Source organism: Centrocercus urophasianus, unplaced genomic scaffold (genome assembly GCF_019232065.1).
Source record: "Centrocercus urophasianus isolate 14NV4802_14NV808 unplaced genomic scaffold, USGS_Curo_1.0 seq_10, whole genome shotgun sequence".
In the NCBI taxonomy this organism is placed as follows: domain Eukaryota; kingdom Metazoa; phylum Chordata; class Aves; order Galliformes; family Phasianidae; genus Centrocercus; species Centrocercus urophasianus.
Window position 1 is genome coordinate 88638413 of NW_024884142.1, and position 25688 is coordinate 88664100.

General features: G+C 41.6%; 2 protein-coding genes across 12 annotated transcripts in view; one reads left to right on the top strand and one right to left on the bottom strand.

Moving 5' to 3' along the window:
• BMP2 (bone morphogenetic protein 2) overlaps nt 1-25688 on the top strand; it is a 237078-nt gene that overhangs the window by 20412 nt on the left and 190978 nt on the right. For 4 of the 11 annotated variants that reach the window (XM_042814420.1, XM_042814411.1, XM_042814442.1 and 1 more), the window contains 4 exons: nt 8394-8540; nt 14729-14770; nt 15239-16652; nt 18674-18890. The gene's annotated coding sequence lies outside the window, so the exon portion shown is untranslated. Of the gene's footprint in view, nt 1-8393; nt 8541-14728; nt 14771-15238; nt 16653-18673; nt 18891-23723; nt 25091-25688 lie in introns of those variants that run through there. The other 7 variants (XM_042814460.1, XM_042814475.1, XM_042814432.1 and 4 more) reach the window with 7 other exon arrangements.
• FERMT1 (FERM domain containing kindlin 1) lies at nt 1038-23384 on the bottom strand. The gene is made up of 15 exons (XM_042814384.1): nt 23298-23384; nt 19642-19814; nt 18204-18437; nt 16289-16435; nt 15499-15712; nt 14397-14499; nt 12738-12845; nt 11694-11825; nt 11498-11547; nt 8862-8986; nt 7444-7550; nt 6299-6520; nt 4667-4791; nt 2604-2745; nt 1038-1443 (listed from the first exon to the last, which is right to left on the bottom strand). The coding sequence occupies exons 2-15, from the start codon at nt 19790-19792 to the stop codon at nt 1270-1272; spliced, it is 2034 nt and encodes a 677-aa protein (XP_042670318.1). The 5' UTR covers nt 19793-19814; nt 23298-23384; the 3' UTR covers nt 1038-1269.

The following is a 25688-nucleotide window of genomic DNA, read 5'->3' on the forward strand; positions in this document are numbered from 1 at the left end:
CAGGTTGTAAATCCTGCAAGTGTCTGGACTTGGACTATCTGTTACTATCTGTGGTTCTGAGACTCCGAGGAAAATACCTGGCTTGTGTCAAGCAAATGAGAAACAAGTCAGTCCTCAGTTGAAGTAAAACTGGATGGTGCCTTGGCCCCTGCGTAGAACGTGCTGAGGAGAAAGAGTCACAGTGGGCTGGGAAGTAGGCTGTATCTGCTCACTCTTTTGCAAAATATAAAGTCACAGTTTCTTTAAATTGAGAGTCATTCTTCAACAGCCTTCTTGCAGGCACAGCAGAAAAGCACAGGATGTGACAGAAGAATGAGGGCTGTCCAGCCTGTGACATTTGGAAATCATATAGTCATTTCTGCAACATCTCCTGGTGATATGGCAACACTTGTCCCTTCAATTTCTTTAGATACCTGAAACCAGTTTTGGTTTGTCCAGCAGCTTTATGAATCCTCCTAACTCTCTTCTCCTGTGCCTTTCTGCACATTGTAGGGCAGAACCACAGTTCTTTCAGAACAAGTGGATGTGTGTGGCTCTCTCCGGCGGGCTGCTACAGTTGCGGCTCCTTAGGCACAATGTTTCAGAGTAAGCTTTTTCTATTCTGCATTACATTCATGAGCAAGATAATTTCTACTGGCACTTCAGCTCCAAACTCCTGAACAAGCTTAGAGTTAGATGTTACCACAAAACAGAGTAACAAGGACAGAAGACAAAAAGAAGGCCCATGCTCAAAGGCCTTTTTAACAAGTAAATAATTTAAAATAATACCTAATGCATTTTTTCAATCTGGAAACTGACAGAGTTCCTCAAAACATTAACATCCTGAATCCAATTCTGTCGAGATAAATGCTTTGTTCTTTGTATGCAGTAGCTCCACTGGCCTTATGGGAGCTATTTATATGGGTGAAGGTAGACACAGCACCATGGTAGTTTTGAGCTGTGTAATCACTGCTTGAGTCATGACAGCTCAGCCTCTAGGGCTTTGGAACACTGCCTGAATGTTTTCTGTTTCCAGCACAAGTGTTAGACAGGTGATATAGCTTTAAAACATATTTATTCAGCACTCATTCTATTAAAGGATGGCCTGTTTAACAGGGGCTGGTTTGACAGTGGGAATTACACAGCTGTAACAGAGGAAATTCACTGCACAATGTCCTCGATTTCCTGTACAATTTATTTATTATTCAGTAATTAACCATCAGAGATGTATTTTTCTTTATCTCTTGTTCTCTTAAGCAGTGGGGAGAAGCAGGCAGAGCTTACTTCACCTCATTCCTGACCTCCAGTTAGTTTGTGGAACAGTTCTTCATCCAGAGATTCATTGTGGTCTTTGGAGCGGGTTGACAAGAAGATGTAGCCCCCAATATGCTCATGGATGATTTTGCAGTCTGCGCTCAGACATGTGAAAGCAATAGACACGTTCTGATCAAACTCAATTCCAACCTAGAGAAAATACATACAGAAAAAGAAGGAATGGAGATAAGCTGCATCATTTTTCTGCTTCAGCGTCAAAAGTGAGTGTGAGAGCACAGCTGGACCAGAAATACCGTGACAAAGCAGCACCTGTCTCTGCTAACCAAGAGCTGTAGATTTGATTTCTAGGTCTGCAGTACGTTGTAGGTCTCTGGCTTCTTGTTTGTAACTGTTCTGTTCTTCAGGGCCCTCTTGTGGTCAAAGGCCTTTTTGGCAGGCAACAAAAAGTTTCCAATGATTTTTTTTCTAGCGGCGTATTAAGTGAGAACACTGAGAAGAGCAGAAGTGGCACTCCTGACTCTTAGCACGTTTAACCAACTATGTTTAATACCATTTGTTGTTATGTGCTGACTTTAAAATCTGCTCTGGGGGCCAGGTTTTGATTTCCAACTACTGTCAGTTCTAGAATCCAGCAAAGTGGGGTTAGTTACTAACTGGCTTTTGCCTGAAAGGGTGTGCGCTGACAGGGGGGAGAGCAACAGGTATTGAATTTAATCTCTCCTGGCTCTTTCAGATGGATATGGAAAATGGTATAGGCAGGAACAATTTCAAGGCTGCTTGTATTTATATCAGCTTACACTAGTTCCACACCAATAATGTGCAGTTTCAAAGGTGGCTTCAAAGTTTGAAATCTAGTAGGCTGCTGGGCAACAGATGGTTGCACAGAGCATCCAGGAGCAGAAGCACCTTGCTATAAAATGCACAGCGGAGCATCTGTACGGACACAGGAGAGTTTGCAACCTCAGACTGGGGTTTGAAAAACACATTGGGTCCTTGCATCCTCAGCCTGTAACAGAGACTGAACTACTGCAATTTAGAGGATGACACATGAGTAAGAGGCATTCTTACAGACAAAGATAATGAGGAGAAATTTACCTTCAAGTCTCTGTACTTCATCCCACTAAAATCAAAAGCGACTTGAATAATCTTGGTAGGTAGATTTTAAACTTGGAGACCTTATAGTTTCCTGAACTTTCACTACAGACTCAATTAAGAAAAAGCCCTATGTTATTTAATGACACATCAGAACACGTTTAAAATTTCCTTTTTTAAACCTCACTATGAAGTTTAAAAAGATTTCCATTGCCTGAAATGTAATGGCTGAATGCTGTGAGCTGTTCCTGTTTTACCTGGCGTATTTCCCAGTTCACATTCCACTGCTTCATGGTGGAGAACCTCCATGTTGTAATAGGGTCTCCTGTGGCTATATCTATTCTTATCAGCCTGTTGTAGGACACCCCAAGCACATCTTCTTTCTTGCTTCCTTTAAACCTGAAAAGAAAACCACAGCCAACTTTTGAGCAGATTTAGTCTGCAATAATTCTTGCCTAAAGATGCATTTAATGTGCCCTTCTGCAAAAGTGCAAAAAAAGGGTGGGAAAATTCACAACAGCCTGGGCTGGACTAGAGCTTGGATTCTTCTTTAAGACAGCATTTGTAAGAAAGCAAAGATGTGGCCTGGTGAACCAGGTAAAATAACAGGGCAGGTAGATGTGGCTGAAATCTTTCCGATTTGTTGTTGTCTGTTTAAAAAGTACTGTTCTGCCAAAATGCATGAATTTGATTGTATCTGTATTGGAAAAGCGTCAATAATATTTCTCCTTGTTTCAATATTGCTGAAATACATTCTTGCACATATTCTCATTTAAATTATATAAACATATAAAAGAAACTATTTTGTGTATCACCATTAACTTATTGAAACAACTGAGTTAGCAAAATATGCACATCTCTGAGTAGTGATAACATCACAAAATATTGAGATGTCTCATCTATCTTCTAACTTGAGGTGAAAATGAAATACAATGGTATCAGAATTTCTTGCAAACAGAAGTTTCTGAGCTGAACAAAACAAGGGAAAGACTAAGCAGATAAAAAAATACCATTCACAAAAGCTGGAAAAAGTCTAACCTGGCTGCTGCTATATTTTCTATGATTTTCATTCTGCTTTTGAATTTTCTGTCTTGTTTAAACAGGTCTGAGGGAGGTAACGTGACCTGGACCACAAATAGCATCTTAATTAACTCTTCCACTGAGATACTGTCCATCAGCTTGCAGAAATAAGGCACAAGATGTTTTGCCCATCCTATAAAATTTAAGGTTCTTGTTGTTGTTGTTACAGAATTAGTGTTGACAGATGGGGCAAAACATCTCTATGTTAGTTGATTAAATACTGACAGGGAACATTCCTGGGCACTGAACTCAAGTGTCTGTTCTGTTCAACTGCTAGAGGAGCCCCGGGCACAGTTCTGGCTGCAAGCAAGCAGCACTCTCCCATGTGGCTCCCAGGGATGGCTGAGGAGCTGGAACATCCAGGCTTAGCTTGTGTTTACCAGCTCTGTGTTCACTACTAGCTCATGCTGTACTGGTGGTTCACACCCAACTACTGGGGTTGGGGAAACAGGAGAGTTTAATAGTATGGATGTTTGCTCTTCTATGCCAGCTGGCCTCTATGCCAGAGTATGGTTACCAGCTTGCTCAGTTTATACCGCAGATGATTCTTAAGTAGCACTAGGGGAGGTAGTAAGAAATTAAGGAGTGTGCCTCCGAGTATGATTGTGTCAGTACTCTTCATTCCTTTGCTGTTTTGTCAAGAGAAGAGGATGCAGGTCAGATACTTTTGCAGAGCTATGCCATATTCAAGGGAAGCATCTGGGGAAATTGCTGTGATGACAGCAGGACATTTTTTGTGCTCACTGCTCTTCCAAACTAATCCAAAAGTGGGATTTTGTTTGCTGTTTTCTTTAAAGAAATGCCAAAGAAATTATGCTCAGCAAAAAGCATGCTTTTGTATTCTAACAACTGAGAAATGGAATGAAAAAAATGTAAGGCAAACCTGAGAACATCAACAAGATTTCCCTGGTTTTTTTTTTTTTTTTTTTTTTAAATTTTTTTTTTAATTGTAGAGATTTATGTCAGGAAGGGTTTAATCTTACTGATGTTATTTCAGGCAAAACCCAGCAGGTTTGTATAAAAGCAAGTATAAAAGCATAGTGGAGACTCTCATTCCAGGAATGGAATTACTGAGTGCTACAGCTATAGAAAATTCAGTAGCATGGAAGTTACTACAATTAATAAAGGTCTGTGGGGAAAAAAAAAATACTAAGAGAAAGTTTCTATAACAAGGCATCAAATAAATTCCTGAAAATCAGTGACTGTGAACAGCCTGACATCGCTGCAGCAGTGCGATTACCTCACAATGTAGTAGGATAAGCCAAACTCGGGGAGGGACTGCCATGCTTGAATAAAACGCAGCTTTGCTTCCACTAGGGGCATCTGGGATACATTCTGGTGAGCTTCCAGAATACGAGCTGCCAACTGGGAAACACAGCAAGAGAGAAAGATTTCAATTGAACAAAAATATACATGTTTTCACTAAATCAAACAGCATTAGCTCTGATGTCAAGGTATTTACTTGTCACTGTTCATGCAGTCATACTGCAGAGAGAACCTGGGGACAGACTTAGAGCTATAAGGGCAGAACAGCACAGGAAGGTCTCAGTATTTGGGTTTGTGCTGCACTCAGACTACTTCCAGCATGCCACAAAATGATCTTGTCCTTGTTTGCTGCCCACAGGCCCATTCTGTCCTGGGAGCCTGCTGGCAAACAGGGAGGAAGCCTCCGTTCAGTTCCCTCTGCCGTCTGTGTCTTCTCCACTGGGCAAAAGTGTGAGATGGTATTGTTAGTGATTCATAGTGTTATAGCACTGCCAAAACAGACTGCTACAGGGTAGCTTGCATTACTAGTGAAATTCTGGCCCATGGCTCCCTGCTGGCCAAGGCAGTTGCAGAAGGCAAACATCTGAATTGCATGTTCATTTTTAATAGGTTCTCCAAATTCAGCTATCCTGGAGTAACAGTTTGTTCTCATTCAGAACCTGCAGTGTCCCATGCCAGAACTTTTTTTAGCCAATTTTTTCATTATTCTTGCCTTGTATTTCTTCTCTGGCAACATGGGCCTTAGTGTACTTGCTCTGGATTGACTCCATCAATCCAGGAATTGATGGAATAGATGGAATACCTCTGGAAAGCAGTCCTGCTAGAATGCTAAATGCACTGTTAAGCAGCAGTTCCACACACCTGGCAATGAACTCTCACCACTCTCCAGGTGTTTGGGACACGCTCACAACTGAAGGCAATGAGGGAGGGAAGGAGCTCAGCAAACCCCTCAGGATTTTTTACTAGTGTACCATTTGTTACTCATTTAGGCATCTTATAAGCTCAAGATGCGATGCACAGGCTAAATACAAATATATTCACAGTAACACAAGTCCCCTTCCTTATGTAGCTGCTCTAATTACTGTGCTGTTTATCTAGTCCTGAAAGCAGACTGAAATGTGCAGTCAGCCCCTCTGATTAGGTGACGGGATTTTATGGACAATGCTGAGTAGCACGTACACTATTACTGTGCTTGGAGACTGCATCCTGTGCTCAGGTGGGCTGAACTCTTGACTCAAAGGCACAAATAATTAAATGGAGAGGAAGGAGGAGGGGTACTTGGTTTAAAATGCAGGCAGAATCTTCCTTTCTCACTCTGAAGAGACTTTCAGGGACAGCGCCATCAGGAGTATGTGATGAGTGACTTAGGAGGCAGGCAGACGTAGGAATACTTGGAAGAGGAGCTGAGAGAGCTGTCCCGGGTTCAATTTAAAACAAAAGAGACCTCTCACTGAGTGTCAAAGGGACAAATGAGTAATGCAAGGTGATTCTAGTGCATAGCCACATGGTTTCCAAATGCTGATTGCAACCAGTCTCATCCTTAAGCAGTCATCTGCCTGGTGTTTGGAACAACCCATTTCCAACTGTAAAGCCATGCTCAGTATACCTGCTTAGACTTGTATTTTTTTGTGTAACGTAGTGAGACAAAGCACTCTGGTTTCATATCTATGCTTTCTGGATCAGAGGCAGCCTGGGGAGACATAGTCCAGTTCTTCATCTTGAGAAATGAAAGGATCTTGTGAACCTCAGGATGATAAGAGCTGTCAGCCATTGTTTTGCCTTTTGAGGCTAAAACAGAAGCAGCCATCCAGCGGGCATACTGATTCTCCTGCAACAAATACAAATGTTGGTATTTCTGGTCAAAGCATTTATGAAGATGGCTCACACATCTTTGTACAGTAAAGCACTGTACTTAGTACATATGGATATGTAGTTACAATAGTACTGCTGTTCTTCCCTGACTGGGTGAGTTCTGTCTACAGAATCAACCTGCACAACAGTTAGGTTTTAGAGTTTGAAAACCCTTTATCTTGAAAATGTAGTTATTTCTCAAAAAAAAAGAGATGCTTTCTTATGCCAAAGAGTTTACTATGTAAAACAGTTTTTGCTGTGTCCACAGCTAACATTGGTATGAGCTGCCATTGCAGCTATATGCTATCACTCCTATGTTTGCTAGAACAATTTTGGTATTTCATCCACATGAATATATCTGGAAAATGGGCTGATGCATGAAGCTACTAGCTGGCAGAAAGAAATCCAGTATTTCTGAATATATTTGATTGGAAATTTTGTGGCACTGTTTTCCACATAATAAAATTTTTTACACAATTTGCATTGATGCGTTCCAATGCAAACCAAATACATTTAAATTGAAAGCAAATGTGAGATCCCAATCTTTATCCGTACGTAGGGAGTTCTAATTAAGAAAGAGAACAAAAACAAGAACTCGTTCTAAAAAAACTGTACAAAATTTTGTAACTTCTTTGATATTTTTGATAGCACAGTATTTTATTTTTCCCAGCAAGTCTACTTGGAAATGGATGATAAAGGCAGAATTAATGTCCTTTCCTCCCATCAGCCATTAGATTTTTGTTAGACCACCACATCAGTCTTAAATTTACTGAACATGTAAATAATGAACTCCCCACAGCATTCCTATTTCTCTACACAAATTCTAGAACTGGACTGTGGGCTTTCTAGACATCTGCTAATAAATCAAGAATATAAACTTTCCCTTGTTGTGTTACTCACGTTGTCACATCTTAAGTATACTTCATTCATGCCAGCAGCAACAGGAATTAGCAACTTGATTCCAAACTTCTTTGCTGCAACATTTACATCTGGTACAACTTCACACCCTAGATCACAGAAAATGAGAAAAATGGATTTATTTAATTACTATCTCGCTAACTTAAGTGCAGTTTTTCAGTATTAATTAGTACTTAAATACTGAAAAACTGCACTTAATTGTTGCTTTGCTTTAAAATTGAGGTCCAAGACTTTCAAAGATTAAGCCTAAAGAAAGCTTTCTGTTCTAGTTCACTGCCTGGCATGGCTTGCCACGGATATGAATGCTCTGAGCTCAGAGAGCATGTTATTCACTATGGAAGAGACCAGATGTGGTGCTTTCAAGCTTCAGCCTGCTCTTAGGAAATGCTCAACATTTAAAATAAAATGGAGTGGAGTTGATGAGACAGAGCATTTTACCTGAAAAGACTTTTTTTCCCCTATTTTACCCTAAGCAACTTATTTTCAGAAGCAATTTAATAGTGAAAATGGGACACAGGTGACATCTGCAACAGAGCTGGTCATTCCAAGGATCCCAGCGATCTCTAGAACTCAGTATTTCATGTTGATGGTGCTACTAAAGGCTTTCTGGACCCAGCAGGAGTCAAGGATGACTTGAGTTACCTTTGTGTCAAGGGACACCAGACCTGTGAGCTACTTGGTGAGGTTCCAGTCACCCTGACTAGTTTAACCATCCATTTATCTGACCTACTGAGGATGTGCAGATCGGTATGCAGAGCCATCTGTTCACAGGTGTCAATCTGCTTTCTTTTTCAAAAGTTTCTTTTAGGAGGAATCCTGGGCGTCACCCATTCCCTGCTGCTGAATATATGGTGCTCCTGCAGGAGTACATGTAGGTGGAAGCTACATAAAATGTTGGTGTGTGCCGTGAACATGCAATGTTTCTCTTCCAGAAGCACCTAAAGCTGGCTGCAGCTATGGAAATCCCCTTGTGTGAAACAAACAAGGCACAGAGAACTTCTTGGAGGTGCTGCTGCACACAGGTGTACAGGTACAGCATTCTGGATCATCGCATCGTCCATACCTCTATTACTACAGAGGTGAGTACTGCCACCTAACAGAGAACTATTTGGTAATAAAAGTATCACTCAGAGATCACATTCTCTCTCTGATTCATCTTTAAGTGAACTCAGGGGTATGTGCAATTTTACAAGCCAGGTCCAGATAATCTTGTGCTAAATTACTGAATGCTTTCTGTTCAGCCTTCTGAAGATTCAGTCTGCCTGCTCGGGAGTGTCAGTAACTGAAGAAGTAGTTTCAGGACTAAACTGTGCACGCCTGGAGTCTTGCAGAGATCTCTTGATGTTTTCAGTTCATTAATGCAATATAAAAGAGGACAGAAATGAGAAGAAAATCCCTACCTTTTAGGTTTAGTTTCTCTATAGGTTCTCCCTGTCCAGATTCTTTGTTTTTAAAATAAGATATGGAAGTGTCTTTAAAGACAAACCAATATGGCTTGATAGTTTTGATTGACAGTCTCCTAGGCCTAGAAGAAAAAAAGCAATCACATTTGTTGATATTGAAAGGTACAAAGTGCTAGTTCACTCACCACTACTACTGTACAGTTCAGACTGCCTAGAGGTTACCTACACATGGCTTCAGTTGGGCAACTCACACTTGTGTCATTGAGAGGGAAAGCACATTCCTGGAACCAGCACAACACCCAGGTTGTCCCAGCTGTGTATGTGTTTTTTATCCTAGACTCCAGCTGAATCTTATCTGTAATTTCTTTCCCTCCTTTTATTCCCCCACTCCTATGTGATTTCTCTTATTTTTTCTTCCTTTCCTAAGTGAAGCCATTCTCTTCCAACAAAGGATATATATGTGTGCATGTATGTATAGTTTGTTCTTATTCAACAGAAACTTTCCAGGTTTTCCTTAGCTAGGAAATTTTTACCCATCAAACTAACCTGTGTGCACTGAATTGTAATGGAGTAGGGACCATCTTTTTGGCTTTGTCTGAATAATATCTAGCACAACAAAATGTTAATCTTTGTCTAAGTTTCAGAGGTTCTGTAGCACTCCAAGAAGTGGTAATAGTTGAAACCATCTTACTCAACTCTTCACACATGTATATACATGAGTTAATCCTCATTATAAATTATTTTACTTCAGTTTGGTGCTTTGCTAAAGCAAACTAATTTCTTTCTAACAGTAGGCAGAAAAATATCAACTTTGGAACTGTGAATTAACTGATGGATACTAACAATTAAACTTAATGGTTGTGCCAGTTCCAGGAGGAGATAAAAATCATAATCCCACTAAAAATCATAATCCCACTAAGAATACTCCAGCAAAACCATGGGGGAAAAAACCTTAGATTCAGTACAGTGCAAGAGAGAAAAACAGAAGTCTTTGCGCTGTCTTTGTGGAATTCTGCTCTCTTTAGTACTCGCCTTTACATCCGAGATGATGGCATAAATGCTACACAGCTGCACAACAGTGAATTATTACCTACTCTTGCCTTCTCTAGCACCTTTCTAAAAGTCCTACTTCAGTCCTTTCTAGAAAATTCAGATCTTTAGGTTTCAATTCCAAACATAAATTTCAAAACTGCCAACTGCTTTGGCTTTCAGTTTTCCAGTACAGGGTCAATTTTTTTTCCCACCCCAGGAATAAGACTCTGACATTTTCTTAGTCTGACAGAATTCAATCACAAGAAGTTAATGAGCACTTTTTTTCAAAGCTTATCATTTTTCTTTTTGAAACAAAACTATACTTCTCCATAATATCATCACCCACCTGAAAGCTATATTTACTAGTGTGCTAACATAATTTTGAGTAAAAGTTTACTTCTACTTTATTATAAATTATACTACATTATAAGTTATGTATTTATTATAGTTACATTTATGTGAATGCATATGTATATGACATGCAGAAGTTTGCATTTAGATTTATAACTGAGCACATAATTTTACTCCCAAAATGCTGTTGTTCCTTGAAAAAATGTTCTACAACTTAACCAAATTTCTACAATGCCTTAGATTTAGTAAGCAATTAACCATGTCTACAGGAAATGTTTAATGATGAAAAATAACCAGTGAATGTTTTTAAAGCAAACCATTCAACCTCTGAGAAAAAATAAACAATGTATTGTTAGAGGCAAGTAGCTGACGGCCCTTCAAATTCTTGAATTCCCTTTAATCCTAAGCCACCTTTGTAATGTGCATGTCAAACACAATTTCTTAATTGGAAATTAATAATATTTAGCAGTTAACAACAGTTAAGCATTTTCAAGTGTAATTTTCAGTTTGCTGATTACAAATATGACCTGTAAACAGAGTCAATCTAACAGATATTCCTGTAACAGAAATCTTTATTCTTCTGAAACCTAAAGACTGCTTTGATGAGAGATACTGTAGACTTGAGGTCAGCGTAGTCATTTGTATAACCTTTAAATCAAGATATTATAATGGGACTTCAGAACTGTACTTTCCTCAGTTTTCTTATTCAGGTGAGGTATTACTGAGTTGGTCTACTTTTACTTTTACTCCAACTTGAAATTCATTTTGATGTTAGAAAAAACAGACTCCACATCTGGTGAGAAAGGGGTAATATGTTTGTTTTGTTTGAAAAGGAAAAAATCTGCAAGGTTGCCTTCAGAAACCCTTCTCAGGGAAAGCCAAAAGTTCTTCTCCATGTTTCTCATTGGCAGAAATGAATCACAGTGAAGTGTGATTGAGAACAAAACTGTAAATTATTTAGAGACAATGACTGATGAATGCTAGGAAATTACAGAGAAATATAAAGAGCCTAGACTTTTAACAAGCATAAATACAGATGCCATAGCGCTCCAGAAGTTAGAAAGATTTGATGAGACTCTGGCTCAGAAGCAGTAAAAGAAAGATTTGAATAGGGCAACATTAGGCTAGTTAGAGCTAGCTGGTGTCTTTGCTCACTTATAACCTCAGGATCTACAGTAAGATTAGAATGCAATATTCAAGGGATCTCTTGTATGGTAAGCTTTTTGTTATTATTAGTTTTAATAACTCACCTAACTAGCCTGAGATAATCAGCAAGTTTCGGGATGTCTGTGATGTCCTCCTATCAGGAATAATCAGGAATAATTTTAGTACAATACACTTTGTTATTGTCTGTTAATTCTGTTAAGAAACTGGGAACCGGGAAGGCTCATCAGAGCCAATACATTTGATGTGGTGAAAGCAATTCTGGGATGCAAAAAGTCATACCAAAATGTTACTTGATTTTCCACCTTCCAGCGTCACCTCCAGATTAGAAAGTGCAGCTTCTACTTCATCTACTTCTGATTCGTTGGTGAAATCTTGTGTCTCTGATGATGATGACAACTTGCTTACGTGATACTAAAATAAATCATCAAGAATCAGATTTGAATGGGCAAATTTAATTCAAATGGTGATTAGCAACACAGAATCACAGCATATGAAAATGCCCTTTGGTTTTCTGGGTCTTGGTGAACTGTGTAATGTACTGCAATGCAGAACCTCTTAAAGGGAAACTGTAAGTCCTGTGTCATTTCCACTGCAACTGCTGACAAAAGTTTCCCACCTTAACTGTCAAGATTTATATTACTTCACTGTGTATCCATTCTGCATTCTGTGAGGTTGACTCTGCTAACATTTACATTCGTAGCACTGTGACCTGTAAGTGCCATCCACACCAGGTGGAAATTTGGAAATTTGAGATAAGTTCTGTGGTATTCTATAGTGGCAGGCTGTGAATTTTTGGCAACTTCATTTAAATTTACAAGGAATTTATTACTAATGAATTGTTCTGCCTTATTACGCACAGTAAGGGACCACGCCACGATAAATCACGTTAAATTTATATGTACTCCATTGCATTTCAGTCTTCACACTGTATTATAAGGTTTCTTTATTTTTGGCTGTTGTGAACATATTCATTCGTGTATTAGATTTCCATGAAGAACAAATGAAAGGGTGGTAGCTGGTATGAGAAGCAACACTTCATAGTAATCCCCTTCCGAACAGACTGGGATCAAAGTAATATCTTGTGTATGGTTAGCTTTAGGTAGTGCTAGTAAATGGTTCCATGAAGCGTATGTGTTAATCTGAGTAATGGTATGCTGCCACCAAATTTATTTGTTTTAGTTAGCTGATGCTCCTTACTGTTTCTCACTCAAATAGGAGGCCCCCAGACCAAGGAGACCTATTGGCCTGGGCTCTGTTGAGTTTCTGTCCTAGCTTGTGCCTGCTTCAAGAAAACAGGTTTTGCAGCTTGGATCAAGTACATGCCTGTAGTGCAGCAAAGATCAACATTTCTTCCTCTGTACAGTCAATTTCTTCTAAGAGGATGGCCCAACGGGCTTGCTCATATATTTGGTTTATTCGCACGGCATCATACTGTAGCAGAAAAAGAACAACACTGGTCATTGATGGCAATCAAGGTACAGATTCACGATCAGCTGCAGCTAATCTAATTGATGATCCAACATTGGACTGAAGTCATAAAAGTTGTTTCCTTCCTCTCCCCAACTTCTGCCCTGCTGTATGTTCCCATCCTTCTCTTACACAAGCTCGCACGACTGTAATCGCACAGTGACTTGCTGATCCAACAGAAAATTAATGAGGACTTTGTGGCTGAAGTCGAAGGAAAGACTGAGACTTCCCTTTTTGTGGTAGTAGGTTTTGGACTGGCTTTCACCAAATGTGGAACCACACTGAAAGTGAAAATAACACCACATGGCTGACAGGAATATGACATTCAATAGCTTGCCACAGCCAAAAGACAGAAATTCTTAGACCTTACTTCCTCTCTTTTGCTTTTGGCTTTTTTGGTTTTTGCTCTCCTCTTTCACTGGCTTGACGTTTGTCAGATCCTGCTGTGAACTGCTTTAATTCACTCTCCATTTTTTCAGTGTGGATTAGTTTAAATTTGTTTGGTTAGTAAGCTGAAGTGAGTCATGGATACGCAAGCTCCAGAGCTGGTGGAAGGCAGCTGACGGGATGATGAACCTGGGAGCATGACCTCTCTCTTTCAATAGCTTCAGGCTACCTAATAGCTCATTGCTATCTTAGGTTATTTCATGGCTATGGCAAAGAGTGGAAATGTCAGAGCTGCTGAAGCTGAGGCTCCTATTTGATTTCTAGTGGGAATGGTATTTCACCTAAAACATTATGACCTGAACTAAAAAATGCTGAACTTCTATTTAGCTGAGGTGCCTGAAAGAAAACAGGTTCACAGAATTTACGGAAAATAATGATATGAATGCCAAACCCCTTTCACATTTAACTCTTGATTTATGCTGGTCAATAATCACAGTTTAATTTCTTTCAATGTACCACCCAGGCCCTTAAAAACTTTGGCTTAATGAAACCACAGTGTCTGACTGACTTTTACTGGAATTAAACACAGTAAGAGGCAAAAAACCATATAAGTGATTTTCGAAGACTAAGTCTTGCTTTCAAATGGGACTCAAATACTTTTACTGAGCTTTCCAGAAGTTTTTAATCATCCAGATACATTGAAATTAATTTAAGTGCCTTGGAGCTTCAGAAGGCTTGAGTCCAGAAAAGCTGAATATTCCTTGAAGGGCAGCAGAACATTAACGTCACTTTCTCTCCTATTTTCAAAAACAGGGCTTATACTTCTAGATCATTTAGGTTTAGTTTTTCCCTTCGTTTTTCTTGTTAGAAGTGAAATGGAAAGTAAACTGTCCTCTACAGATACTGTTTCTGGTGCTCTTCAGATCTCATCTTTACACTTAAGATCTTATCACAATGGTAATTCTGTGTCTAGAGGGGAAAAGTGCAGCTATAGCTGAGGGGCAGAATTAGATTTTGATCTCTTAAAGGTCTGTGACAAATCCTAGCTAAAATTCAGTATCTTTGTGCTACAGCTTCTTGACATGAAAGCAGCCAAATAGTGAGCAACAATAAAGACAAAGTTCTTACTTTTGGATTCAAATCAAAGAAAGTGTAATATTTAAAGCGTAGAAGAAGCTGGTCATCCTCCAGAATGCCTTGTTCCATAAGTGATCGAGATGAATCTAGCCAGCTGTGGAAGAAAACAACTCTCAAATTCATTTGTATGGGAAAACTGTCACACCTGCAAAGCTGCAGTGTTGTTATGAAACAGAAATGGTAATGAACAGCTCTAAGTCTTGCAAGTCAGGGAAAAATTCACATTTCAAGTCATAACTTGAGTAAGTGGAATATTCATATAGATTTCCAATTCTCATTGTATGAACACAGTACCTAAAATCTTCCTCTTTTTTTTTTCTCAGCTACTACTCAAAACATCAGGACTAGATGCCAGAAACTGGGCAGTAAGTAATCACTGACTTAGCTATGCCAGTAAGATTGTTGTTAACTGACCTCCAGAAATGAGAATTTAATTCAGGCCATGTTATCTTTAGAACTCTTGCTTTTAATTTCAGTATTTGCTGTTTTATAATTCCAGCTACTTTTGTCCTTCCGTAAAATCCAGGGACATATTAAAGTTACTGTTAAATGCCCCACAGATCTCAAACAGGACAATCCAAGGCTAGAGAGACAATCTTCTCACACACTTGCATACCTAAACCCCCTAGCACGCTGTATTCTTCTGTGCTGTCCAGTAAGCAGCGCTTGCTTTTGCAAATTTCAAGAACTCACATGGTCTTAATTCATCAGAACTTACTGAATTTATCCACATGTGTATCTCTACTGTTCCTTTAAAGTCTTCAGAGTTTGCTAACCAGTCTTTTGCTATACTCGGTGCTATTCACTTTACTGGATTTACTTTCATCTAACAGAATTTAGTCTGAAGCCTGCACAGTTGTATCATTCATCACTTTAAAACAAGATCATCTGATCTTGAAGAAGGAAAGAACGTCAAAAATAGTCTGAGTATTTTCAAAACAAACCCTCGATCAAAGCACATTTGTAAGTATAAGTACAGCCATTTATCAAGGTTTTATTTTCAAGGTCTACTTTGCCTTTAGTAAGCTGAATTACTGCCATTAATGCCACCCCTGTTCAGCCAGCTTTTAAAGAAGTCAGAGAGCCGTCTTACCCTGCATTGAGTTTGGCTTTGTCAGCTAAAGTCCGAGGCTGATACATCTCTGCTAGTGCTTCTGGAGAACAGTTGGGATGACTGAAGGCAAGGATGCTGCAGTTCTGCTCAGTCAAGGGACTATCACTGAACCAGGTGATTGTAGAAGAAGCTGGTGTCCCACTGATGGGATCGTAAGTGGGCGTCATGGTTTTACTGTATAAACCTGGACTCGCTGCAAGTTAAAGCAGTAAAGTATTATTCCAAGGAAAACTGCCTTCAGACTTAGGTAGTCTACCATTTCCCATTGCAAAAGACTAGCTAACCTCTGTCTTTTGAGACACTACTATCTCTGCTGTTTGCAGAACCCTTGTCTTTTTACAGGCCAAGTGCCTTAAGGGATAAAAGTGCTTTTCCTTCTTCTGTGAGGTATATCTCATTTGTGTTAGATACAGGAAATGCTCTCATTTTTTCATTTCACTTTTTCCCTGCAGATTGCCAAAACTGTCATTTTTTTAAAAGTCTGATCTCACATTTTTAAAGAGCAGCAGCACATCCTGTGTGCAGGGCCACAGCTGATCACCTGTTTTGTGCTACTGCCTTTCAAACAACAATGGAAAGTAAAACATTTACACAGTAGAAGAATATAAATATACTGGGGATTTTTTGAAGCTACTAATTTGAACTCAGCTATGTCTCTGTAACTACAACCCTACACTGAACTGCTCTCCTTGGGTTTAACGGCATAACAGAATTCCTTCCTCTGTTTTCTTTCAGTCAGAAGAAGAAAATCTTACTAGCTTCTCATTACCTGACAATCCAGAACTTGTTGGAGAGTTGCACAAGTTTAAAATGTCCTCTGTAACCACTTCTTTGCTATTCTTATCTTTTTTCTTCTTCTTTCTGAGTGTATCTTCTGACTGTTTCAACAAAGAGAGCTCTTCTGACCGTCTGATATCTACAATGGCAATTTGGGAAACGAAGGAACATGAAGCATAGGAAACTTAGAAGACTATGTCCAAAAAAAGCCCCATGATTAGTAACAACGTCTGGGGAAGCTCCATATTTCTCTCTGAACCTGAATTTCAGCAGTTTGAAAAGAAAATCTAGTAACAGAAATAGAAGAATAGAAAATCTAGTAATTCAGCGACAAGGCCAGAGGATGGGCAGCGAGGGTGAGTTTTGCAAGCATTTAGTCCTGCTTTCCTAGCAAGTGTCACCATGGCTTAGAATATGAGGATAAAAACTCTGTCCCTAAAGGCTCCGCAGTAACCTTTGAGCATAAACTCAATTAAATGTATGATTTAAGAATAAGCAAGAACAGAAATGGAAATGCTGTATTTAAAATTCACTCCTTTGGGTTTTTTTTTTTTTTTTCTTAAAAATTTCTTATTTTACCTTGTTGATATTAATTCTATTCTATACCCGTCTTGTTGATATTCTGTTCCCTACTGCAGTACTGATTCAGACATGTATTATCAATTGCAAATCTAAAAAATGTGCAAAATACTTCCATGTTGGGTAAGCAAAGACATTTTAAGCTCCGTTCATGTATGAGAAGAGTTAGAAGATTTAATCTGAGAGAAAAACACGGATAGAAATATTTAATTAAGCCAAATGTCAGTTGAGCAATTATGGCACTTTTATCAGAGTTGTTAGATGTAATAAATGCACAGTCCACTGCTAGAAGAAATTGAAAGCTATATTGTGGTCAGTGTATCATAGAATAGCTTAGGTTGGAGGAGACCTTCGAGATCATCTAGTTCCAAACCCCTGCCAGCGTTGCCAGCTGCTAGACCAGGCTGCTCAGGGCCCCATCCAACCCCGCACTGAGTGTCTCCTGGGTTGGCATATCCACAACCTCTCTGGGCAATCTGCTGTTCCAGTACTTCACCATCCTCCAAGTAAAAAACTTCTTTCTAACATCCAACCTGTATCTCCCCTCTTTTAGTTTAAAGCCATCCCCCACTGTCCTATCACTGTCAGATCGTGTAAAAACTCAGATCCCCTCCTGCTTATAAGCTCCTTCAAGTACTGGAAGGCTACAGAGAGGTCTCCTTGGAGCCCTTCTGAGGTGCTCCAGCCCTTTGTTGCCTCCTCTGGACCCACTCCAACAGCTCTGCATCCTTCTTGTACTCAGGGCCCCAGACCTGGATGCAGTACTCCAGGTGGGGCCTCACAAGAGGAGAGCAGAGGGAGACAATCCTCTCCCTCTCCCTGCTGCCACCCCTCTGTTGATGCAGCCCAGGATACTGCTGGTCCTCCAGGCTGCAAGCCCATGCTGCTGACTCACGTACAGCTTTTTGTCCATCAGGATCCCCAAGTTCTTTCTGCAGGGCTGCTTTCAATGAGTTCTTCTCCCAGTATACACTTGTATTTGGGACTGCCTCGACCCAAGTTCAACACCATGCATTTGGCCTAGTTAAACCTCATTAGGTTTTCGTGTGCCCACTTTCTTGAGCGCACCATCAGCAGGACTTCAACCATCCAGTACTCTTGCAGCTCATTTCTGACACTGTTTTCAGTACAATGGGAACCACTGGCATGCACAAAAACCAGAACAACTGTCTTTTCTCAACTCAATGAAACCTCAATGAAACTCAATCCTACCTCAACTCAATGAAACAACTTCTTGAGCTAGCAGGGAGTAAGGATTTTACCTGAAAACAAAGCTGCTCAATAAAATGCTCCAGTTTAGCTGCCAGATGAGATTTAGCTTTACTTACTGAGAATTTTGCAGATGTCACTGACAGCTTTGAATACCACAGAAGAAAAGCTGACTTTCAGTCTCACCGTCTTCATGTTTGGCAAGCGAAGCCGCAGCATTTTGTGCTGAGTAGTAAAGAGCAGCTTAGCATCTGCCTGTACCCCGCATTTATCAAGAGTCCAGTGGGTTTTCAGTAGCCAGCACTTTTTTTGCTCCCACCAAAGGGCATAGTCTGACCAATCTTGTGACACCTCTAGAAAAAAAAACAAAAACAATATGGTTCTTAATAAGTCCAGTAACTAACATACTGACAAATCGGCTTTGGAAACAGTACTCTGCATATGGGAGAATTTACATTAAAATTATAGTTCCGGTTCCTCAGACCTAGACCCCATTTGCTGAATACTTGTTACAGGTGCTGGGATTTAACTTTGTTTTCCTTGAAGAATTAAGCTAGATGCTGACTGTGGCACTGTCTTAATCTTGCAGATATCCACAGGGAAAGCACATCTGAATGTGGTGCTGTGCATGGTCCAACACTACTTGGATTGTGCTGGGATGTGGAATAATAATCAGGGGACCCACTTTGCAACTCAACAGCGTGAGCTCAAAATACCTCGTGCACACGCAGATGGGCACAAGTTCTTCCATGGTCTCCTGCAAAGCACTGCTGAACAGATCATCTCTTTAGCCTTAAGAACCAGCAGTAAGTTCCTTGAGGTTTTGGTGACATGCAGCAAAAGTCTCTTTCAGTCATTCAGTTTTCCTCGTTGACTGCACAGTTAAAGTTAATCAGGATGCTCACAAGAACAAGATTTACTGTGTTGGCAGTAAGCCCTGTACCAATCAGGAGAGCGTTAACAAGCTCTAACAAATAAGATGGCCTCTACCACACAGGATAAAGAAACTTACAAGAGAAGTACAAACTTGTAAGGGAGGTAGAGTCAATATGCTGTGATGTGGTACAAATAAATCTTTCAATGGTCTCTGCAGAAGAGCAGACTGATGAGGCTGACCGAGGACAGCCAACGGTTGACTACAAAAGCATCTCAGTGAAAAGACAGCTGCCAAAAGATAACTGTCTTGTTTCACTAATATGGACTTGCATGTGTTTTGATTAAATAAAAATGTTGGGGTCCTTTCTACTTTGAAAACTATACAGACAAAGAAAAGCTCTGAATCAAGATAGGAGATAGGAGACTTTGTGAGTTCCATGGAGGATTATGGAAGGGTGAACAATAGCTTTAGTCTGATTAGTTTTGAGCCCTTAGCTATCCTGACATGAAAGATGACAAAACCTTGACTAAATGAGATTGAAAAGCACACACATTGATTAAGGAAAGAGACAAAACATTGCTGCTCTTAATTCCATGGGGACTTCTGCGATTAAATGGATTAAAGGAAAGCTTCACACATTATTTTAATAACACCATTCAAATGAAACGGTCTTTACTCACTGATTTGTTCCACTAATTTCAGCATCACTCCTCCAATATGAAGGTCCCCTGTGACCCGCAGTGTAAATTCCTTTTGCTCTTCTTCACACTGATGATCAACTATCACCAAGAGCTCCCAGGTGTTAGACCCGTAAGCACTTGAGGAAATCATTTTCCAAAGATCTGTGCAAGCTCTGCAAAAACCAAACAAAAAGGGTATTTTTTTCCTTATTTTTTCCTCTACTCTTTGAAACTAACGGATATCTTCACAGTCTCAAAACATGTCCATACTGCCAAGATTTCAGAGTAGCCTTAGTAGGAAATTCAGATTTGTTATCTTGTTACCCCTGAACTAAACTCTGTTCTTCTGATTACTCTTGCAAGACAGAGTGGGATTTTTTAAAATTCTGGATGTATTTTTTTTCCCTAACTCAAGTGTCGCTCATAGGGTAGAAAGAGCCCAATTTCATTCTGGTTTCCTCAATGCCAGGGACACTGCAAATAGTTGTAGGTGGAATCTGTTCTGGCAATCTATCCAGTGAAGAGAGGAATTTTGTTGACTTTTACACTCACGGCTGTAATTTTCACTGCAAATAAAAGTTTACATTTAGAGCAAAAGGCAGAAGAGTTCTACCAGAGTATTTTACCTATTAGGGTAGGTGTGTGTGGGAGTGTACAAACAACTTTAGTGGCTCTTTGCCAGCAACATCAAGGCACGTAGCAGCAGTTCCAGCTGACTGTCTGCTTCTGCAGGGATGAAAGCACGTACCCTGTCTCAGCATGGTGAATCACCTGAGATTCCACCAGGCTCCTGCCAGGACAGGTACATAGTAATCATGCCAAGCCAGACTAGAAGAGATGCTCACAGTAGAAGCAAAGCAGGTTATCATCAGTAGAGTTTTGCTAATTAGTGAAGAAGGAGCTTGTAGGCACACAGTGCCTGACGCTGCATGAAGCATTTGGGATATTTACCCAGTGAAAGAAGACAGCAGATTATCACTCAGGGTGCCATCAAACTGAACCCTAAGCAACAAACCTTTACAGTGGAAGTGTAGGCCATAGAGTGGATGACTTCCATTTAACGCAGACATTCAGCAATGTCTGAGAATTCAAGTCACAAACAAAGACTTTGCGTATGGTGCTGTACACAGACTGCTTGAACATATAAATCAACTAGTACTTGTTTACAAAGAAGGCTAGAAGGGACACAGCAATGCTAACAGACTTCTGTAGATCCTTAAAAAAAACAACATTTAGCAGTTAAATCATTTAGCCTAAGTTAGGTCAAAATATAAGATCAACGCCCATTCTCACAGGTGAGGAGTGGCAGAAGGAATGAACACAGGACTGATCACAGGACAAAAGCAGACTTGTTTAGGTTATATGAATGTAAAATGAAGCTAAGGGTTAAGCACTTCATGCCTAGAAACAGGGTTTTCTAGTTTTTATTCCACCTATGCACCAAATTCATAATAATACAGCTTTATGTTACTGATTAGATAACAAAGGAGGGTTTATGTGCCAAAAGATACTATTTGAAGGCAGAGCCGAGTTCAATGTTCAGAGGTTCCTTTCCAGAGGCACAAAGAGGCTCAACAGCCAACCTGTTACTACTTAATCTTCTCCAGACTTTCAAATGTTCTTCCTAACTTCTTACAGCTTAAAAATTTCAATAGGAAGACTTCTGATTTTTTGTTAAATTACATATAATTTACATTTTATGTAATGTACATGCAATTTACATTACAATAATATGTAGTATTTGTACTATGGAGTATAGTATAAAGTCGTCTAAGCATTTCAGTCAAGTTCTTTGAAAATCTGTTGTCAGAATACCACTGTTTCTGGTTTCTTGGTTTCTAACTCCTTTGGGTTGAGGCCATACTTTGTGGCAATCCTACTGATATAAAATTGGATATCTAAGGGATAATACAAATATGGTGGCAATGACAAATCTACTACTAAGAAAGAATGATTCCAAATGTAAAGGCAATGAAAATGTATGTGTTAAGATTTGATTTATGCCAAAAGAAAATGAATGATAACATAAAGGAAACGACCTGTCCGGCTCAAAGCCATCATTGATGCAATGGTTTTCCCCTAAAAGGAGTTTCATTGGAACAGTGCTGGGAGTCTGCCCTGCATGGCTAAAATCGTGACTTAGAACAGAGAGCTCTAACTCAGAACACTGAAAGGCCAATTTACACGGAGGAACAAATGCCGTTATGTTCCTGCATGTGTCAGCCTACACCTTTTCACCAAATAGTTACTGAACTAAAAACTAACAAGGGCTGGTGTTTTGTCTTGGTAGATAAAGGCATCACGCTGTACACTGGACAACACTACAGCTGCACTGCTTCTGGGATAGAGCTGGGATTTTGCATTTGTGCTGCTGTGCACTCTATGGATTTACTAGCTTAGTATGCTTTAGAACAGGGCACTGTGCCTCTCGTGGAGGCAGTGCTCAAGAGCTCCTGAATCCCGGCGCACCAGAATTCAGCAGAAGGGGAATACAGCATGCAGGAGATCAGTTGTTACCACTGCACTTTATTCACAGCAACAGGAAAGTCAGAACGCCACCAATCACACTCCTGAGCATCCGTAACAGCATCAAAATACATAAAAATCGACAGCTGACTAAGCATGAGGAACATGTGATTTCAGTTCAAGTGCAGGTATGAAATCTGGCAGAGCCGTAACTTCTGCCTACACTTCTGTCTATCATGAGGCAGTATTATTACTGAATTATTATCATCCATCCAGCAAAAACGTATAGGTAACTTCTTTTTAAATGCACGTTAGCTTGCCAATGCAATTCTGTGTACAAACGCTTGTGCTGATGTGGGTGAAAACGAGCAGCCCGGGGGCTGGGAGAGCCTCACTCGCACTGCGGCTTGCAGGGCCTGGAAAACCATGGCCTGAGAGCAGCTAATTCTGGCACCCCGTCATTCCCTGAAGCTGCTCTCCTCCCCACTTCCTCCTCGAGAGGTTTTAGTTTGATGATAAGAAAACACAACCACCAGTAAATCCATCACAGAACAAAGCCCGGTCTCAAAAAAGCGGCAAACCACGCAACGTGGACAACTGACTGTTGAGCACGAAAAACAAAAGAAACGGCCCGAACTGCCAAGAGGGGCCGCGCACGTCCGGTGATTAAACTTCAGGTGGGCTCTGCATGTGCCGGAGGGGCAGCGTCACGGCACAGCCTGTTGGCCAACGCAAACCTCCAGTGCAGCCGTTACACCCGCACGGAGCTCGGCGCAGATTTTAGCCCCAAGCTTCGAACTTCGTGTGGAAATACAGAAGGACGTGACCTTGTCTGCGCAGGCACGCGTTCACCTTCAGGTTAAGCGGGGAAAACACGCAGCGTGCCGCCGATCGCCCCGCACGCTCGCGGGCCGGGCAGCCGTCCTCAGAAGGCGACGGCGAGGAGCGCATTCCGCACGGAGCGCAGGCCTTTGAGGAAGTGCCCGGCTGCTGACACCCCAGCGAGGAGATTTCCCGGACGGGCCTCGGGTGGGCTCGACTCGCACCGCAGCGATTAAAACAGCTCCCCAGATAACAGCAACAAACTCGGCCGACCCCACGCTGGCCGCCGCTCCGCGCCCCTCGCCCCGGCAAGGATTGCCCCGCCGCCCCTAGCCCGCGCCGCTCCCCGCTCTCGCTCGCTCACTCACTCGGGCCCGGCCCGGCCGTCCCTCGCTTCCCCGCCCGGCTCCTGCTCCCTTCGCCCGCACCTGGCGTCTCAGCGCCGGGAGGAGGAGCGGCGCCCTGCCCGGCCCTACCCGCGCCGCGGCGGGGCCCCGGGGGCTGCACCGCTTAGGGAGCGGCCCCGCTCCCGCCCCCTCTCTCCGCGACAGCCAGCCGGCGGCACCCCGGGGCCGGGCAACGCGTCCCTGCCCCGGCCTGCCCTGCCCTCCACCCCCGTCCCGGCGCCCGGCGAGCAGCGACAAGCCGGAGCGCGGCTCTCGCGCTGCCCCGGCGGGGGGCCGCTTTGCTCCGCGCGGGGCTGTGCTGTGCTCGGATCTCCTCGCGCCGTGAGCGCCGAGGGGCCGTCTCTCGTTTGCAGGTGTCCAGAGAACGCCTGGCAAGCAACCGACGTGCCCACGTTAACTCTTTGCTCTTCAAAATACGGAGCACCCACAAGTCCGAGTGACAGCCAGGGACGGAACCTGGCTCTGCTTATTGTACTGTCGGTGTCCGGGGGAGGTTGGCTGTTGCGGCCGCGGTGGCTGGGCCGTGAGGAAGGCTGCCGCGGAGAAGTTGAGAGCCGCCCTCGTGAGCGCGGAGCTGGAAGCCATGTCGGGAATGCTCCCTATCTCACCATTAGGAAGTGAAGGCTGCTGCGGAGAAACCATAAATATGATGTAGAAGTTAATATTTAACGTCAGAGTAACTTTTAAAAAGCTATGACTCCATATCCAGTTGCTGTTTGCGAACGTAGCTACGCAGATAAAAGCTGCTTTGAAGTGACTGCAGATAAAGGCTTTCCTTTTGTCCTGGAAGGCTTCCTGTGTGAGCTGGATGTCGGGTGTGGAGCTGGGAGGTGGGACAGCCCAACGTCCCCAGGGCCAAACCCGGGGCCTGTATGCGTGGGGAAATACAGAGTTACTGCTTTCAGGATGCTGTTGAGGAGCTGGACACCAGTGGTCATTGGAGAGTTCAGTTTTGAGGGTAAAATGCCAGAGAGTAGAAACATGTATTTGCAGTGTAGGGATGCATTATGATGAGTAAAGTGAGTTTGATTGACTGGAAGTGGATAAGTGCTTCTCTAAAAGGCAAATTCCCACAGAAAACCTTTCTCCCTTCAAACGTTTGACCTGCGTAGCGTGTGTAGTGACTGGGTACAACAGAACAAGGAAGAAAAATCGACAGAGGAAAACAGAGAAAATCAAGGAAAACGTTCTTTCTTATTGAACTCTTATACTGGAAAATGAGTCCCCAGAGGCTGGAGAGGTAGAAGGGGTGCATCTCTGAAACTTCATTGGGAGCAAACAGTTACTCTCATTAGAAAAAGCAGATGTGAAGTAACTGAACCACAGATAAAATCACACGACCTTTGGTCCCTTTATTGCTGCCACAGATTCAGCCACTGAACTGCTCAGGCAACACTGATCTTTTTAGATTGCAGGCACACCAGAAACATGTAAACATCAAACACCCTTTAACTCAACAACTTGAAAACAAATGCCTTTCTAGACTCAGTCACTTGGAAGCACTGATGGACCTTTAATTGCCCTAACCAGCCTCACCTGAGCCCTCCTGGCTCCTGCTTATTAATCCAAGTAGCAGCTGTTGAGCTGGGCTTTAGGTTTTCAATCTCTGTGTGAGTGACACTGGTGGTGGTGCCTTAGGTGATTGTGGCACTGAAGGGGCTACTTCGCTTTCTTCTTCCTTGCACTCCTGTTGCTTCTTGGGAGTGGCTTAATTCAGCAGTTGGCTGGCTGTTAGATCTTCACAGTGCAGTTGGGTAAGTTATCTATTTGTTTTTTGAGTATGGATATGTATACAGTTGAGCAAATAACTTTTCACAGAAAATGTCTTTGAGAGATTTGAAACTCAGGGCTAAGTTATTTTCAGTAGTTAGACTGAACCATCCTGGTTCCCTTGGTGGTTGCTCCCCATAAGACTTCTGCTGCAGACCCTTTGTAGCTTCATTGCCCTTCTCTGGACTTGCTCTAGGGCCTCAGCCTCTGTAATGAGGGGCTCAGCCCTGAATGCAACATTGAAGGTGTGGTGTCACCAATGGTGACTACAAAGAGATAAGATGCAGAGATCTAAAGAAATTTGTAAGGTGCTGGGTTGTGACTGCTTGGCTTGGAAGAAATATGTTGTTTTAAAAAAAAAAAAAAAACAAAAACCCACAAAGTTTTTCTCTTGGGCAGTAAAACTGCAAGCCCTTGATTAAAGAAGGCAAAACAAACAAACAAAAAAGCCTCAGCTAAAATTAATGAGACATAAACAATGGTGACTGCTAAGCCCAGAGTATTAATGAACACTGAATTTAATCTCCAAGCCGGTATGAGTCTTGATGTCTCCTAAGTTCAAGTGCTATTTATTTTGTTTGT